At 42.4% G+C, this 16,235-nt stretch overlaps 1 protein-coding gene across 5 annotated transcripts in view; it reads right to left on the reverse strand.

Annotated features, from left to right (window-relative positions):
- MYH10 (myosin heavy chain 10) overlaps nucleotides 1-16,235 on the reverse strand; it is a 126,733-nt gene that overhangs the window by 70,604 nt on the left and 39,894 nt on the right. For 3 of the 5 annotated variants that reach the window (XR_006101889.1, XM_042449135.1, XM_042449134.1), the window contains exons 7-12: nucleotides 11,537-11,554; nucleotides 9,718-9,810; nucleotides 6,603-6,666; nucleotides 3,464-3,562; nucleotides 2,415-2,558; nucleotides 1,770-1,865 (exon numbers count right to left, since the gene is read on the reverse strand). Coding sequence is in view for 4 of the 5 variants with exons in the window: in XM_042449135.1 (XP_042305069.1) it covers nucleotides 1,770-1,865; nucleotides 2,415-2,558; nucleotides 3,464-3,562; nucleotides 6,603-6,666; nucleotides 9,718-9,810; nucleotides 11,537-11,554 (514 nt within the window). In the remaining variant the exon portion in view is untranslated. The remainder of the gene's footprint in view (nucleotides 1-1,769; nucleotides 1,866-2,414; nucleotides 2,559-3,463; nucleotides 3,563-6,602; nucleotides 6,667-9,717; nucleotides 9,811-11,536; nucleotides 11,555-16,235) is intronic. The other 2 variants (XM_042449137.1, XM_042449136.1) reach the window with 1 other exon arrangement.

Below are 16,235 nucleotides of genomic sequence, written 5' to 3' on the forward strand. Positions count from 1 at the left end.
AAAGAAGCCTTTCCAGCATGACATGGGCGCATTGTACTAATGAATGTAATAGCAATAATTGTAACATTAACAACTCCCCTCCCCCAACTCTTCAGTCTAGCGGCTGCTGTCTCCCATTCACACAAGAGACTCCTGCTTCATGAGTGGACTGCAGGAGGAATCCAAGGATTCTTCCTCTTTCTAAATTCCGAAGCAGAAGGCAGTTGTTAGAATGGGAGACAGCAGTCTCCAGCTTCGAAAATGGAGTGCAGAAAGAATCAAAGGATTCTTTGTCCTCCTAACTCCAAAAGTAGTAACTCTGGATTCCTCTTGCACCATTCTCATGAAGTTGGAGGCTGCTGTCTCCCATCCTAACAACAGCCTTCTGCTTTGCTTGTATAGAGGAGAAAGTATCCCTGGATTCTTCCTCTACCTCACTCTCAAAGCTGTAGGCTGCTGTCTTCCATTAACACAACAGTCTCCTGCCTTGGGATTTAGGATAAAAAAATAACTGGGCTCCTCCTGCACATCACCCCTGAAGCTGGAGGCTGCTGCCTCCCATTCTAACAACAGCCTTCTGCTTTAGGAGTTAAGAGGATGAAGAATGCTTGGATTCCTCCTGCACTCCATTCCTGGAGCTGGAGACTCTTGTGTCAGTGATAGACAGCAGCCTTCCTCACACTCATTTGTTCCCTGATACTCTTGCCTGCTTCTCCCTCTCTCATGGACTAGGCCAGGCCGTCAGGAGGATGGAACCCAGAAAGTCCTGCTCTGTCTTCTCCTCTTCTGCCAGAAGGTATCTGAAGCTCAATGGGTGGAGAAAGAAAAAGCCTTGTTTGCCCCACTGTCCGACCACATCTTCTCTTCTGCTCAGCTCCTTGTGTCTTACAAGGTACATTAATGCTACACATTATTTCTTCCAAAGGGCAGATATTTAGGGAGAAACAGTGGTGTTGCTAGTGTGGTGGTTGTGATGTCTCAAGATGGTGGCTTGAAGCAGTGGTTGAAGTGTTCTTCACTGTTAAATCTGTAGCTCCTGGCCCCAGGTGAGCAGGTAACCCAGATTCTTTTTAGTTTTGCTTTGTCTTTACCTTCCCTTAAGAAAACTTTGGTATGATCACTTTTTATTTTCTTCAGCATCTTTTGTTTTTAAGGAGGCTGAAACAGAGCCACCCAATCCTCTCTGAAAGGTGAAACTAACAACTGTTTTTAATGTCAGTTCACTAGTCCCCTCAGAGACTTGCTGTTTTGTGGTCATCTGAGCAGAATTTATAGATCTGCTGCAGATCTTTTTCTGTTTCTTCATTCTCTTTGGTTTCTTTTTCGATGGCAAAGTGTCTTTTCTCTATATTCCATTTTTAATTTTTCTCTGCCTAAATGCAAGGTGTTTTGGATGAAGAGAGAACACATCCTGCTGGCTAGGTGGAAGAAAAACTGACACAAAGGGAGAGAGTCAATCGAAGTAACAGAAAAGAACTTTGGATTTGGACTCCTATTTTGCCTGCTGGCAAATGGGAATAACTCAGCAATATGCGGATTGCTCCTCTGTGCTATTCAGAGAATATTCTGATGTAGAGATTTCATGTACAGACAAACTGAGAAGTGAACAGTGCAGGTTTCTCACAACTCAAAAGCCAGTATGTTAATATTACAGTTACAACTGGTTATCACAGAAAATTATACAAAGGATGTTTTACACACTGGTTCATACGTTATGCATTTATTCAGACACCAGTGAATAAAATCTACATAGTGCAAGTAAGTTCTAAAGTAGCCACAAATATGTTTACCTGTATTTTCTGGCATAGATGCCTGGTCAGTGTTTCGTTCCTTCTTGAAGGAAATGTTACCAAACTGTAGTACTGAGGAGACGACTTTTAACATAGCTAAGAAAGAAAAAAGTGATGCTAATAAAGATCAGTTTTATATATTTATACTTAATTTATAAAATTTATTTTGCTCTGATGAGGAAACACAACGATGCTCTGCTCAAAGGCTTATCCAGGTCTACTCTGGCTTTTGAGATTTTATCAGGAATGGCTGTCTTTTTCTCTGTGCGTATGTGTGTTGCATTAATTTTTGGAGTCATGGTTTTAAATGATTTTTATAACATTGTTTTAATATGGTCTTATTCATGTTTTTACTGCTAATTGTAAATCAATGTGCTTTGCTTTAACTCAAGTGCAAGCAGCTTAGGGTCCCATTTAGGAGAAAGGTGCAACATAAATTTAATAAACAGCACTAATAAACATGTAATCTCTCTGTTGATTTTCTGTTAAGATGAGTTTTCAAATGCTATATTCTGCACTCACATGGAATGCAACATAGGCCTACTTACACTGTGACTTCTGTCAAACTATATGGAGGTTTGAAATGTTTTAATTACTGTATAAAATATTACTTTTCTTCAAAATAAAAAAACTTTTGAAACATACCCAAGATTTCATCATGAGAAAAGCCCATGATATGCATTGCTTCCATAGTCTCCTGAAAATTATCTTTGTCTTGCTGGCCAGGAATAGGTATGTAGCCATTGGATAGGAATCTGTAGTTATTAAATCCTTCAAGGAGTAAGTCAGCTGTGATAAAGAGAAAAATTAAGACATTTTTTCCGTCATAACATCTGGGCACTAGTAAATCTCTATTTATTTACTTATATTTAATTCAACCACAGGACATAATGATAGTCTTTGATTCCTTAACAATGACATTTTAAAACTGACCAGTTCCCCAGAACATATAGCTTGATTTTTTTTGTGAGAGACAATACACTCTTTAAAACCCAAACAAATTTTCCACATTAAACAGGAAGCACAGCTTTCCAGTGGAAAATACTGAGATAACCAATATTTCAGGAGAGACATTGGGCATGTTTAACATTCTCAAAGAGCATCTTCATCTATAATACTAATGAGATAGTATTATAGTACTTCTGAGACAAGGTAATTAATGCTTGCTCTGAAGTGTAAATAGCATGCTCCTTTGGCTTAGCCAACTGTGGCTTGGCACTTTGCCCAGTCTGATTGCTCTTCGGTCCAACATGGTTTGGCAGTTCTTGCCAACACTCTTCAGCTGTCGAGCTCAAAGTTGAAGTATTTCTGGCAAGCAAAAGACTCAAACTGTATAAAATTTTGTACAGCAATTCTCCACTTGATCAGTCATTATCAATTATATTCATTTCATCCTGCAATCTTCAGCATTCTGTATATAAAACCTTAATTTACCTAGAGATTATTATAAATCATTATCTCCAAATACTGTAGGAAGTTTCAGCACAAATAGCTGTTGGAAAACAAGCCATCGTCCCCCTTTAGCACAAGAGCAAGCAGTCAGGAGTTAGTGGCCACAATGTCTTCTTCCAGGACCCCCACTACTTTTTTTAAAAATAATTAAAAATGCTCCTCCCACCTAGGGGACCCAGGGTAATTTTTCTGCTATATTTTGCACCCCTTTTTTATAATGAGGAAGTAGTAATACAACTTACCTTTCAAATGTTCACCTGCTCCAGCTAGCAGCTGATAGAAGATGTGAAAAGTCCGCTCGTCTTTGGCTTGACGAACAGCACGTGACTTTTCTAGTAAGTCTTAACCCAGAACAGTTAAGGATTTTAATGGACAACTGCACACCTTATGAAAAGAAACTGCTCCTAAAATAACAATGAATTACTCTTTCTTAACATTTTCCTCTTCCTTCCACACATTCAATTTTTTTTTATTGGCATCACAAATTCTACAAAAGGGACAGACGTTGCCAAAAATAGCATATGTAATACCACAGAGGCCCAGAACTTATCCAAATTGGAGTTGCAGCCCCACTCTCCCACAGCACACTGACCACTATTCAGTACTTAGTCTATCTGATGAAAATTATTTTCTTGGGTCATAAAACAAATATGTGAGATGAAGAGAAATGTAACACTTAACACCTGGTTTGTAAGAAACTGGTACAAGAATATTGTTCTCACTATTGTTCTCTCCAGTTTTCTAGGAAATGCACAAGTTGAAAAGTGCATTGTGAAATTACTGGAAATTAAGAGAAACAGTCCTCCAATAATTAAATGCTTAGTTGTGCTTTTTCAATTGTGAAATAAATATATTTTGCAGATGCTCACAGGCTTATTGCTGCTACTGCTCATCTTTCAAAATTAAGTCCTAACGCTGGAAGTCCTGCTTCTAGGTATACCTACTGAGGAAAAGGAAAGAAAACATAGGCCCAATACAGAGCGTCTTAAAAGGATGCTCTGCCAGCACCTCCTTTTCTGCTGCCAGGAAGCCGCAGCGGAAAACCGCGTGGTTTCCCGCTGGCAGAAAATCATAAAGATCATAAAGTATATATTTTCCCAGTGCACGTGTGACGCCTGAGTGCACCAATGGCACACTCGTGACATCACAAGTGTGTCGCGACATGCGGATGCTAAGCGTCCATCACATCAAAATGGCAGCATCCATCTATACAGGGCGCCACCATTTTTATGTACAGAATACATGCTACGGTTACGGGGTGTCTGTAAGTGACGCTCCAAGGCAATCCTAGCACGTATTCCTTACATGCTAAAAGGCCCATCTGTACTGGGCCATAGATTTTATGGTGCATGTTATTTTGGGAGGGGGAAGTAAAAGAGCAAATAGAAAGAAAATACTGAGTAGAAATGAGGATGGCCTAACAGTGGAGGGGACAGGACTCAGAAAGATAAATTTAAAAGGATGTGGAACAAAAAAATGTGTGTGTGTGTGGAGGGGGGGAGAACAGCAATGTGGGGGAACAAAGCATATATACACAAAGAGTTATAGAATCAAGTCTCACATTGAACAGCATACGTTGAAGAAACCATATTTTGTACGTTTGTGAACATGTATTTCAACAACACAGGCAGGAAGCAAAATGCTGAGTAATCTCCTCCTAAAAATCACAAGGCTCTATTTCGATTCATAGTAAGAACTTAGTGTACAAGCTCCCCTGAATAATTCACAACCAAGAGGCCTATAGGGAGCTCAGATCTCAGGGAGCTGCACAGGATTCAACATGGTGCAAAGAGCAAACCCTCTGAGATTAATGTGATTTAGATTGGTCAGGATTTACTTATTTCACTGGATCTACTCTAACCCTAACTTAATCTTGCTCCACTCCAGAATTAAAACCAAGAATTAATTTGACAGACTACAAGAAAGTAACGAGTGGAGGAAGGGACAAATGACAGTAAAGACCAGAATGTAATGATACTTGAAGCCAGCGTTGCCAATTTTCGGGGAATTCCCCAGAATCTGGGGGATTTAATTAATTTCTTTCCAAGCATTTTGACTGAATATTCTGGTAAATATTGGGGAATTCCGGGGACTTTGGAAAAAACATTCTGGGGAATATCTTCGAGGCTTGTTGGCAACACTGCTTGAAGCATGTGACAACTCAAAGCCTGTTAGCTACTAGGATAAGTGATAGTTTGATGTTAGAAAGCAGGGTAAGGAATTGAGAGCACATATTTTGTGCTGGGTTATAATTTACAAGATGTCAGATGATCATCTGTTCTGTATATGGCTATGTTCGTGTGTGTGTGTAACTATCTGTGTTCTGGTCTGGGTGGATTGTTGTTGTTGCTGTGTGCCTTTAATTAATTTCCAACTGGTTTTCTGAGGGCTGAGAGGATGTGACACACTCAAGGTCACTCATGGAGTTTCCATGGCTGAGCAGGAATCAAACCTTGATCTCCCAAGTCCCAATCCTATGCTCAAACCACTACGCCACACTTTCTCTTAGGTGGATTGGAAGGCTGGAATATCTCGCACCATCTGTTAGCTTTGAAGGTTATAGTAAAGCTTGCTATCACAACTAAAATTATTGAAGACAAAAGGGGTGATGTGGAGGTGAGGCACATGTAGCTTTGAGAATCAAGTGGTAAGCAATCAGAATGATCAATACTGACAAAATCCATGCTTAGTCTTCCTTCACCTATTGCTAAATTAAAACTCCTAACTGGTGAATTTTGTAGAATTGCTAACTTGAACTACTTGCCATTGATGTGTCCCCTAAAGTTATTTCCAATTTATGGCAACCCTAAGGTGAACCTACCATGGGGTTTTCTTGACAAGATTTGTTCAGAGGGGTTTTACAAGGGCCTTTTACTGAGGCTAAGAGAGTGTGATTTACTCATGGTCACCCAATGGGTTTCCATGGCCAAGCAGGGATCCAAACCCTGGTTTCCCAGTGTCCTAGTCCAACACTCAAATCACTACACCATGTGGCTACTACTTTCTAATATATCCCATCCCATCTATTCTCGGCAATACAACCCCAATATACTAAAATAACACATGACCTCATAATCTCACTGTTTTAATGTTCAAGTGGATAATTCTCTATTTTTTAAAATTAGCATACTGAGTTATGTTCACAGATTTGGTGTAGTATTTTTAGAAGTACATTACAAGTCAGAAGGATGTGTCAGGATGTCCATAATGTTTGTGTTTATTTAGCATTTATTCTACAAATCATAAATGAAATTCCCTTGATGAACCCTAATCTTCTCAACATCGTTGCCTGTAACTAGGAACTGTCTACTAACTAAGTCATAAATTCAGTTTATATGGACTCATTAAAGTTTACCAAATGGGCATTTGAAAGCAGGATACACGTTTCAATGTTGGCCCCTACAATATAACCAGTAACATCAAAATTTATTCTGATGAATTTGCCCTGTCGAAGAAACAAAAAATTAAAACACTTATTCATTTTTAAAGAATTTCTAATGGTTGCTTTTATAAGAGAATTGCCAGATAGCATGCACAAAAATTAATGTTTAATAGAATAACATAAAACATAAATATCAACATAATAAACATTTTTGGTAAGAACTATTTTAAACAACCAAAGCACAATTTTTAAATGTGAAAGTTTTAATTGGTTTAATTTTTAACCTAGTACAACATTGGCGCTAGCTAAACTTCCTGTAGAAGTGTTCCAAATCCACAGCTCTACCCAGATAAAGCTGTTCCTTTTAGAGATAAAAATGTACTTCTTATATGGAAGGAATATACAGAAAGGGTTCTCTGATTATCTTGATGTACAGGCAGACTGCTATTTTATCTATTATTGCATTCATGATCAATAAATTGAGTATTGTACAGACAATCCATGAAAGCAACTAAGGCAGCAATGAGAGTACCACTAATTGAACCCAATTAGACTGATGTCTCAGTAGATATATACAAGATTTTATTGGAACGGTATGCAAAAGCAATTAATAAATGGCAAGTGTACCATAAATTTACTAATGAAAACAGATGCCAAAACTTTTCCAGCCTATAGGATGGGGGACACCTGGCTGAACGAGACTACATGTGAAAGGGATCTGGGAGTTCAAGTAGACAACAAATTGAACATGAGTCAGCAGTGTGATGTGGCAGTTAAAAAGGTTGATGCAATTTTAGGCTGCATCAATAAAAGTATAGAGTCTAGATAGATCAAGAGAAGTAATAGTGCCATTATATTCTGCTTTGGTCAGGCTCCACCTGGAATACTGTGTCCAATTCTGGGCACCACAATTCAGAAAGGACATTGAGAAACTGGAGCGTGTCCAAAGGAGGGCAACTAAAATGGTGAAGGGTCTGGAAACCATGTCCTATGAGGAACTACTTAGGGAGCTGGGGATGTTTAACCTGGAGAAATGAAGGTTAAGAGGTGATATCAGGGGTAGGCAACCTTTTTGAGCCGGGGGCCAGGTTGCTGTCCCTCAGACAACTGGGGGCCGAAGCCGGGGGTGGAGCTTCACCCTCCGGGGGTGGAGCCGCATGCCGGGGGTGGGGCTTCCACCCTCCAGGGGTAGAGCCACATGCCAGGGGTGGAGCTTCCACCCTCCAGGGGTGGAGCCGCATGCTGGGGGTGGAGCTTCCACCCTACGGGGCGGAGCTTCCACCGAAGCATCATCATCATCATCATCACCACCTTCATTACTATCATTGTTACAGCAGACCTTTCAGCAATAAATGCACCAAAATTACACAGAAATGCACTTTGGAAAGTCACACTCCTACTCCTCCTCCTCCTCCTCCTCTTTCTCATTGAGAGGGGATTTTGCACAAAGAACACCCAGGGCAAGTAGTAATAATAATAAATAATACTAAGAATAAAGTTACAAGCAAGGAAATTACTACAATGCAATTGAAAATAAACTGCAGCAAGCATGCACAGTTTCAACCCAGAAAAGCCACAGGGTGCTGAGAGGGAAGTTTGCAGAAAGAACACCCAGCTAACCCCCTCCCCCAATGAACTGACCTCACCTTGCTGTGGCTGCAGCTGCCGCTCTGGCTCCCTTTCTCCCTGGCTCTGCACTCCTTCTGCTTCCTCCTCCTCCTTTCCCTGCTCTTAGGGAGGAGGAGGAGGAGGGCGGAGAGCAAGGTGGAGCCTGCTGCAGGCCTACTGCAGCCCCTGGAGCCCTGTTGGAGTGCTCCAGGGGCTGCACCAGGCCTCCTACATGGGCGCCGCCATTTTGTTTTTCAAAATGGCGGCCAAAATCTAGTGTGACCTTTGACATCCTGAGGTCACGCGAGACTTCAGCCGCCATTTTGAAAAACAAAATGGCGCCCAGAGCGGCGAAAAACGGAGGAAATCGGCGGCAGGACTGCTCGGGGGCTGCTTGGAAGGCCTTGGCGGGCCAGATCCAGCCTGCGGGCCGCAGGTTACCTACCCCTGGGTGATATGATAGCCCTGTTTAAATATTTGAAGGAATGCCCTATTGAGGAGGGAGCAAGCTTGTTTTCTGCTGCTCCAGAGAACAGGACCCAGAGCAATGTATGCAAGCTGCAGGAAAAGAGATTCCAGCTCAACATTAGGAGGAATTTCCTGACAGTAAGGGCTGTTCAACAGAGGAACACACTCCCTCAGAGCGTGGTGGAGTCTCCTTCTTTGGAGGTCTTTAAGCAGAGGCTGAATGGCCATCTGTCAGGGATGCTTTGATTGAGAGTTCCTGCATGGCAGAATGGGGTTGGACTGGATGGCTCTTGGGGTCTCTTCCAACTCTACGATTCTATGATTCTATGGAATATAATCTATGCTCATAATTTATTAGTCACATCGATATCTCACAAATTTAATGGATTTTTAGTACTACAATATTTCAATTAGATGAAAATTTGTCATCCATTTTTCTTTAGAAGAGTACCTTGCACTTAATTCAGAATTTTTAAAATCCTCACTGCTATAAAGATTACTTTTTATCAAACAAACAAAAACCCTCTCCATATGGAGATAATGAAGCTTCTCACTACAAAAAGGGTGCTGAGCCACAGCAATGATTATGTTCATTCTTGTTAGTTGGCTTGAGACTTACTATTTTTCTTTTTCTAAAATGTCTTAATTTCTAAAATTCTTTTAAATTATAGTGGTCTTGAATTCAGGGTTTATTCTTTTCTTAAAAAGACTCACCAGAATAATCTTTGTTCTGAGGAAAGATTTTTTAAAAGATTTTTTTACTGTAACCAAATGGGTACTTACTTGAGAATACCGCAGATTTTTCATACTTGAATCAACATTGTTGATATCGTACTTGAATCAACTGAGATTTTTCATACTTGAACCAACATTGTTTTGGTGACTAAGATTTATGTCTCCTTATAATACAAGTTGGGTTATTTCTAACAAGATTTAGTATCTAAGATGAAACCTGCATTATCAAGTTTATTAAAAAGATGGTTTCCCTAAAATGAATTGTTAAGAAATTAATTAAGGGTTTAGGGAGAAAAAACTTACAAAACGGGAAGAATTATCATTTTTTACAGTCTTTGCATTCCCAAAGGATTCCAAAATGGGATTGGCCTGTAGAAGCTGACGTTCCAGTTCACCCTAAAAATATGTACAGACAGAAACATAAAATTATCCAAACTGAATCCAGAAGCAGGATGCTTTCCCAGGTGTACTTTCTTTTCTTAGCTGTCAGGATCTCATCTGTCTTTCCAATACAGCATCTTTTAAAAAAAAAGTTTAATGCTGTTAACAGTGAAGAATTACTTACTACAAAAATAAGGGTAACTGAAAACTATGATGTTAGAATGAACACAGAGATCAAATTAAAGTTAGGGTTAATGGATAAATGACAAGTTGACAAAGTGGCAGTTTTCAGACAAAAAGAAAATATTTAGAAAATATATGTTTCAACTTTCCACTATAGTTGTAGCTCTCTGGCCAGTTAAATATCACGAGGTAGACAATTAAGGATATGGCAAAGATCAAAAGAAAGTATTTTTTGAAGGGAACATTTAACATTTTTATTTAGCAAATGTACTGAGTACCATATATTTGATATTAAGATTCCTGTTTTTCTGCCTCAATGAAACAGAGTTTGGCCTTGTAGTATTGGTTTGGGGTTCACATAACCATCCCTGAATGAAGAACGCTCCATACTATACTTCAGTAGTTCTCATACTTGAAGTCAAAAGGTTATGACAAGAACATTAATAGGACATGAAGCTAACTGTTCATTAAAAAAAGCCATTCAAACCTCAAAAAGTAATTAAGAAAAATTCTTATCACTGCCCATGTTATCACCTGTGTATATCCATTAGCCCAATAAGGAGGCAAGTTGGTGGAAAATGTGATTATTTCTGTCTTGTATAGCAAAAGAGAAAGTGAGGAGAAGAATTATTTCTATAATATGATCTAGACCTCTGCAAATAAGCCTGCTTTTTCCAGTCGATCTGGTCTGACCAGAAGAAATAATCGTAACTACTGTATAAACAACATCAACAACAATAATGGACTCAATAGTTAGACTTGGAGAGCCTGCAGGAACACGATTATTCTCAGATTGGATAACTTTTAAGATTTTTAATATGCCAAGAAAAATCCTTCAGTGGAATGCCGATGATATCTCTTGTTACTGTCCAAGTACACCAGCACAGCATGCCCTCTCCACAGTCTTCAACAAGCAAAATCAGATTTCAGACAACTGAAAGGAAGATGTTTACCTCAGAAAGTATGAGCAATGTGACAATTTAATCCATGTATAACTCAATCACATTCATATTTGGCTATGAAACCCACAGAATTACTTACCTATATATTAATATATGGTTATATTAATATATATAATATAATAAATGTGACACCTGGTATATTCCTTGATTTTCTTAATGCCATGCATTACAGTCCCATTTGTGAAAACAGAAGTACCTGAAGACTACCATCTCATTAATATTTCATAGAAGCTCTAAACCGAATGCAAGGATCATGCAGCCCTCTAAGTGCTGCTGGATAACAAATCCCCACAACTGCAGGGAGAACAGCCAGTGGTGAGGAGCAGTGGGAGTAGCAATCCAAAAACATCTAGAGAGCTGCATGATTCCCACCAATGATTTAAACCAAAGGCATATTTATTTGTCTTTCAAATAAATTAAGCAAGATCTTGGAAAAAGCATCCAACATATTATGACTGTGTGATAACATGCAGTATATTCATGCAAATCAGCAGTGTAATGATAGATAAAGAAGAGAGGCATTGCTCTCTACATCCCTGTGATTTGGCCCATTGTGAGAGCAAGGTGAGAAGCTAAAGGAGCTATATGCTACTCACATACAACAGGTATCCACTCTGCAGTTCAAAATGACAATGAAACAAAATGTTAATGGTTATGAATTTATGAAAGCTGCAGAAACACACTGGGAATAAAAATTCAAAATGTTTTATTGGGTTCCTCTAGATTAGAACAACTTGCTTATCAGTTTCTTCTGATTCTGGACCAAAATTGTAACCACCAACAATTCATCATCTTCACAGAATTAAATAAGTGAGGATTGTTGTTTTGACTACAATGCCAGGCAAACCCACTCAATTTTTTCTCTACACCAAGCAGTTTTTCCTACTCATTCTTGAGCTTTCCAAATGTTTTAGACTACAACTCCAGTGATCCCAAACAAACAAAATAAAAAAACACAACCTACAGGTGTTGTACTCCAAAATATGTTTTGATAAGCATTCAGTGAGTTTCGATTTTGACTAACATTGGGCCAGAAAAAACGTGGAGGAAAAAGCTAATAGAATCTACTGCTTCATTGCTTTGGATAAGAAAGGACAGGTTGCTCACCTGTAACTGTAGTTCTTTGAGTGATCATCTGCAAATCCACACAAATGGGTTATTCTGCGCCTGCGCAGCATTTCCAGATCCTACTGGAATCGCTAGGGAAGACTTTTTGGCAGTAGCTTTGCCCACCCTCTATATAGGCAGGATGTCTTCCTGCCCTTTCTCAGTTCAAACAGTCCTCCGAAGGAGCAGACAAGGAGGAAAGGATACGACAGAGGGGGCGATGGGCGGGATTTGTGCGGATTCACAGATGACCACTCGAAGAACTACAGTTACAGGTAAGCAACCTGTCCTTCTTCTTTGTGGTCTCTGTGAAGCATACAAATGGATTAGACTGGCAAGCTTCTCCCATTGTGGAGGAGGGAGTGTCCTGGCAATAAACAATTATTAAACTAGAAACAGTGTGAGTGTCATGTCTTCTTCCTTAGAGGTCTTCAAACAGAGGCTGGATGGCCATCTGTCGGGGATGCTTTGATTTGGATTTCCTGCATGGCAGGGGGTTGGACTGGATGGCCCTCGTGGTCTCTTACAACTCTACGATTCTATGTTTGACAGGTGCCAACTAACCTTAGTGAATTCCGGAAAGGAGAACAGCTCTGCCAAAGGCTGCTTCACGTCGGTGTCTGGTATCAAGGCTGTAGTGCTTGATAAAGGTCAGAGGTTGTGACCATACCGCAGCTTTGCAAATGTCCTCCAAGGGAATTCTGGAGAGGAAGCCTGAAGATGAAGCTACCGCCCTGTTGGAGTGGGCTCAAATCCGAGGAGGCGGAGTCTTCCCAAAAATCTCGTAAGAGAGAAGGATTGTGGAAGTTACCCATTTGGAGAAACGTTGAGGTGTGACTAGAAGCCCCATTTTGGGGTTGGAATAGCAGACGAAAAGTCTGGGGGAACAACGAGAGGATGCAGTCCTGTCAAAGTAGAAGGCTAGCACCCGCCTGCCATCAAAGCAGTTTAGTTGGCACTCAGTGTCGCTGATTGGGTTCGGTGCTAGCATTGGCAGGATGACATCCTGGCTGAGATGAAAAGTGGATACAACTTTTGGTAGAAAGGAAATGTCTGGACGGAGGATGAATTTGTCCTTTAAAAATTTCAGGTATGGAGAATCCGTACGGAGGGCACAGAGTTTACTGGCACGACATGCTTAGGTGATAGCTACCAAGAAGGCTGTCTTCCAGTTGAGGAGCCTGAGGTCACAGGAAGCCAGAGGTTCAAAGGGTGAGGTAGCGAGTGCTGCTAAGATGAGCTGGAGATGCCAAGTCAGGTTAGGGATCATTGCCGGTGGTCTTTGAAAAATTTCTTCACAAGTGGGTCAGTAAAGAAAGATGGGCAGACGGATAATTGAAAGTGTGCACAGATGGCCACAAGGTAGCATTTCAAGGACGAAATGGAGAGTCCAGATGCTGAGAGGTGATGGAGGAGGTCCAGAACAACAGAGACAGTGACCTCCGAAGAGGTGAGTCCCACTGAGGACAGAAATGCCAAAAAAAATTCCCACTTGAAGGCATAGGAGCGCTGAGTGGAAGGCTTTTGGGAAGCCAAAATGATTTCCCGGAGTCCAGTCAGGGCAGGATCCTCCATGCCACTTGACGGAGAGTGTCCACGTCAGGTGGTGAACCCAACCATTGTGGAGGATGAGAAGGTTGGGACAGAGAGGCAGAGGCCAGAAGCGGTTCTGGGAGAGGTGGAGAAGTGGGGCAAGCCACACCTATCTTGGCCACCATGGGGTCATCAGGATCACATTTGATCTGTCCGTTCGTAGCTTGGCTACCACTCTAGTGATGAGAAGAAATGGGGGAGAGATGTAGAACCTTTTTCTGGACTACTGGAAGAGGAAGGCATTCCCTCGGGACAGAGGTGAAGGGATCCTGGAACAGAAGTGGTTGCACTGAGCGTTAAGATGTGAGACAAAAAGGTCAATATCTGGAGTTCCCCACAGAGAATACAGGCAAAGGGCAACTTGAGGATTCAGCTGCCACTCGTGACAAGAGTCTGGAGCTCTCTCAATTTGACTGCCAGTTCGTTCTCCTCTCTGGGGAGATCTATGGCTTGCAAGATGATCCACCTTCGGATGCACCAGTTCCAGATTTGAAGGGTGAGGCCGATAAGGGTGGCCGACCTGGTACCGCCTTGCTTGTTGATGTAATATATCACGGTCATGATGTCTGTGAGGACGACGACGACCTGGTTCAGCAGGGAGGGTTCGAAGGCTTTGAGTGCCTTTTGAACTATTAGCATCTCGAGCGCGTTGATGTGCAATTGGTACTCTTTTAGGGACCATCTGCCGTGGACAGAGAGGTTGTTGAAATGGACTCCCCAGCACGTGTTTGAGGCATCGGTGGTCAGTGAAGACTGAGGTTGTGGAGGGAGGAAGGAGATGCCCACCAAAACATTATGTGCATTGAGCCACCAGCAGAGGGAGCGGGCGACAGGCCGTGGTACTGTGAGCCACTTCCATGGGTCGTCAAAGGCCCAGTTGAACACAGAGGAGCCAGGACTGGAAAGGACGCATGTGGAGACGGGCCCAGGGCATGTGGTGGACGCCATATGGCCAAGGGCAACCTGAGCTGTTCGGGCAGTGATGCGCCAGGAGAGAAGGCAACGACGGATTGCAGACCTGAGATTGAGGAACCTATTGTGAGGGAGGTATGCTCTGCAGGTCTTTGAGTCCAAGGTGGCTTCTATGAAGCACACCCGCTGGTCTGGGCATAGGGTGGACTTCTCTTTGTTGATCATGAGTTCCAAGTGCTGAAGGAGGGAGAGTGCCGAGTCGAGATGGGAGAGGAGCATCCGTCTGGACGGGGCCACAAACAACCAATCGTCCAAGTAAGGGAAGACGATGATGTTTTGTTGGCAGAGGTATGCAGCTACGACCGCCATGCACTTTGTGAAAACCCTCGGTGTGGAGGAGAGTCCGAAGGGCAGCACTCAGTACCGAAAGCAGTCGGGGCCGACAGAGAAGGCAAGGAAGTCCTAGTGGTCTTCTCGGATGCTGATGTGGAAATAGGCATCCCGAAGGTCCAAGGTGGCAAACCAGTCTGACTCCTGTAGAAGAGGCAAGATGGAAGCCAAGGTTACCATATGGAAATGCTTGTAGGCCATGAGAGAGTTCAAAAAACGCAAGTCCAAGATGGGACGGAGGCCACCTGAAGCCTTGGAGACAATGAAATATCTGGAAAATAGACGTGTCGGGTCTGGGACGGGCTCAGTGGCCCCTTTTTGCAACAGAGAGTGCACTTCGTCAAGAAGGGTGTCTGAGGGGAGGGTGGTGAGGATGGTACTCGGCGGGGGGGGGGGGATTGCAACTCCAGGGTATAACCCCTACAGACGATTGAGAGCACCCACAAGTCAGATGCTATGGAGGCCCAAGCGTGGTGGAAGTGGGTCAAGTGATCCCCAAAGGGGGTTGACGGGACGGAGTGCGCTGAGAACTTCAGAAGCGGCGTTTGCCTTGCTTTGAGTTTTCCTTCTTGTGGAAGGGCTGCTTGAATGTTTGCTTTTGTGGACGCTTCACTTGTTGTTGGGAAGGGAAGCGTTGTTGTTGGTAGTCTGAGGACTGGTTGGATCTACCCTGCTGGGGGGGGGGAGGTTAGGAGGGTCTTTGCCATCCCGAACGACGTTGAGAGAAAGGAGAACGAGAAGTGGAGGAAGAAGGCATACCTTATTTATGGGCTGTATTCTTCATTTTGTTTTTGAAATCCAATTTTTCATCAGTCTCCTTATTAAAGAGTCCCGTAGTGTTGAAGGGAAGCTCTTCAATAGCCTGTTTGGCTTGAGGCATGAGATCCAAAGACCTTAGCCAGGCATGGCGTTGGAGGGCCAAGGAGCTTGAAAGCTGTTGGGAGGCAAAGTCAGCAGAGTGTCGGCCCGCTGAAACCTGGTGTGAGGTCAAGACATGGGCCTCTGCATGGATGGCCATGGCAGTCTGTCTCTTGTCCTCAGGGAGGTCTTCATAAAGAGGGAAGAGCTTTTTCCCAAAGCTGCTGCTGGTAGGCAGCCATACACGCAGAGTAGTTCTGAATTTTGAGATCCAAGACTGCAGAAGCATAGGACTTTGGTGCCATGGAGTCAAGCTTACGACCCTCTTTGTCATTCGGGGTCAGAGTCGTCTATGGGGCCGAGCGGACCTGGGAGGCTTCCACGATTGCCAAGTTAGGGCAAGGATGTTCAAAAAGCCAGATCTCTTCCAAGGGT

Source organism: Sceloporus undulatus, chromosome 2 (genome assembly GCF_019175285.1).
Source record: "Sceloporus undulatus isolate JIND9_A2432 ecotype Alabama chromosome 2, SceUnd_v1.1, whole genome shotgun sequence".
Classification (NCBI taxonomy): domain Eukaryota; kingdom Metazoa; phylum Chordata; class Lepidosauria; order Squamata; family Phrynosomatidae; genus Sceloporus; species Sceloporus undulatus.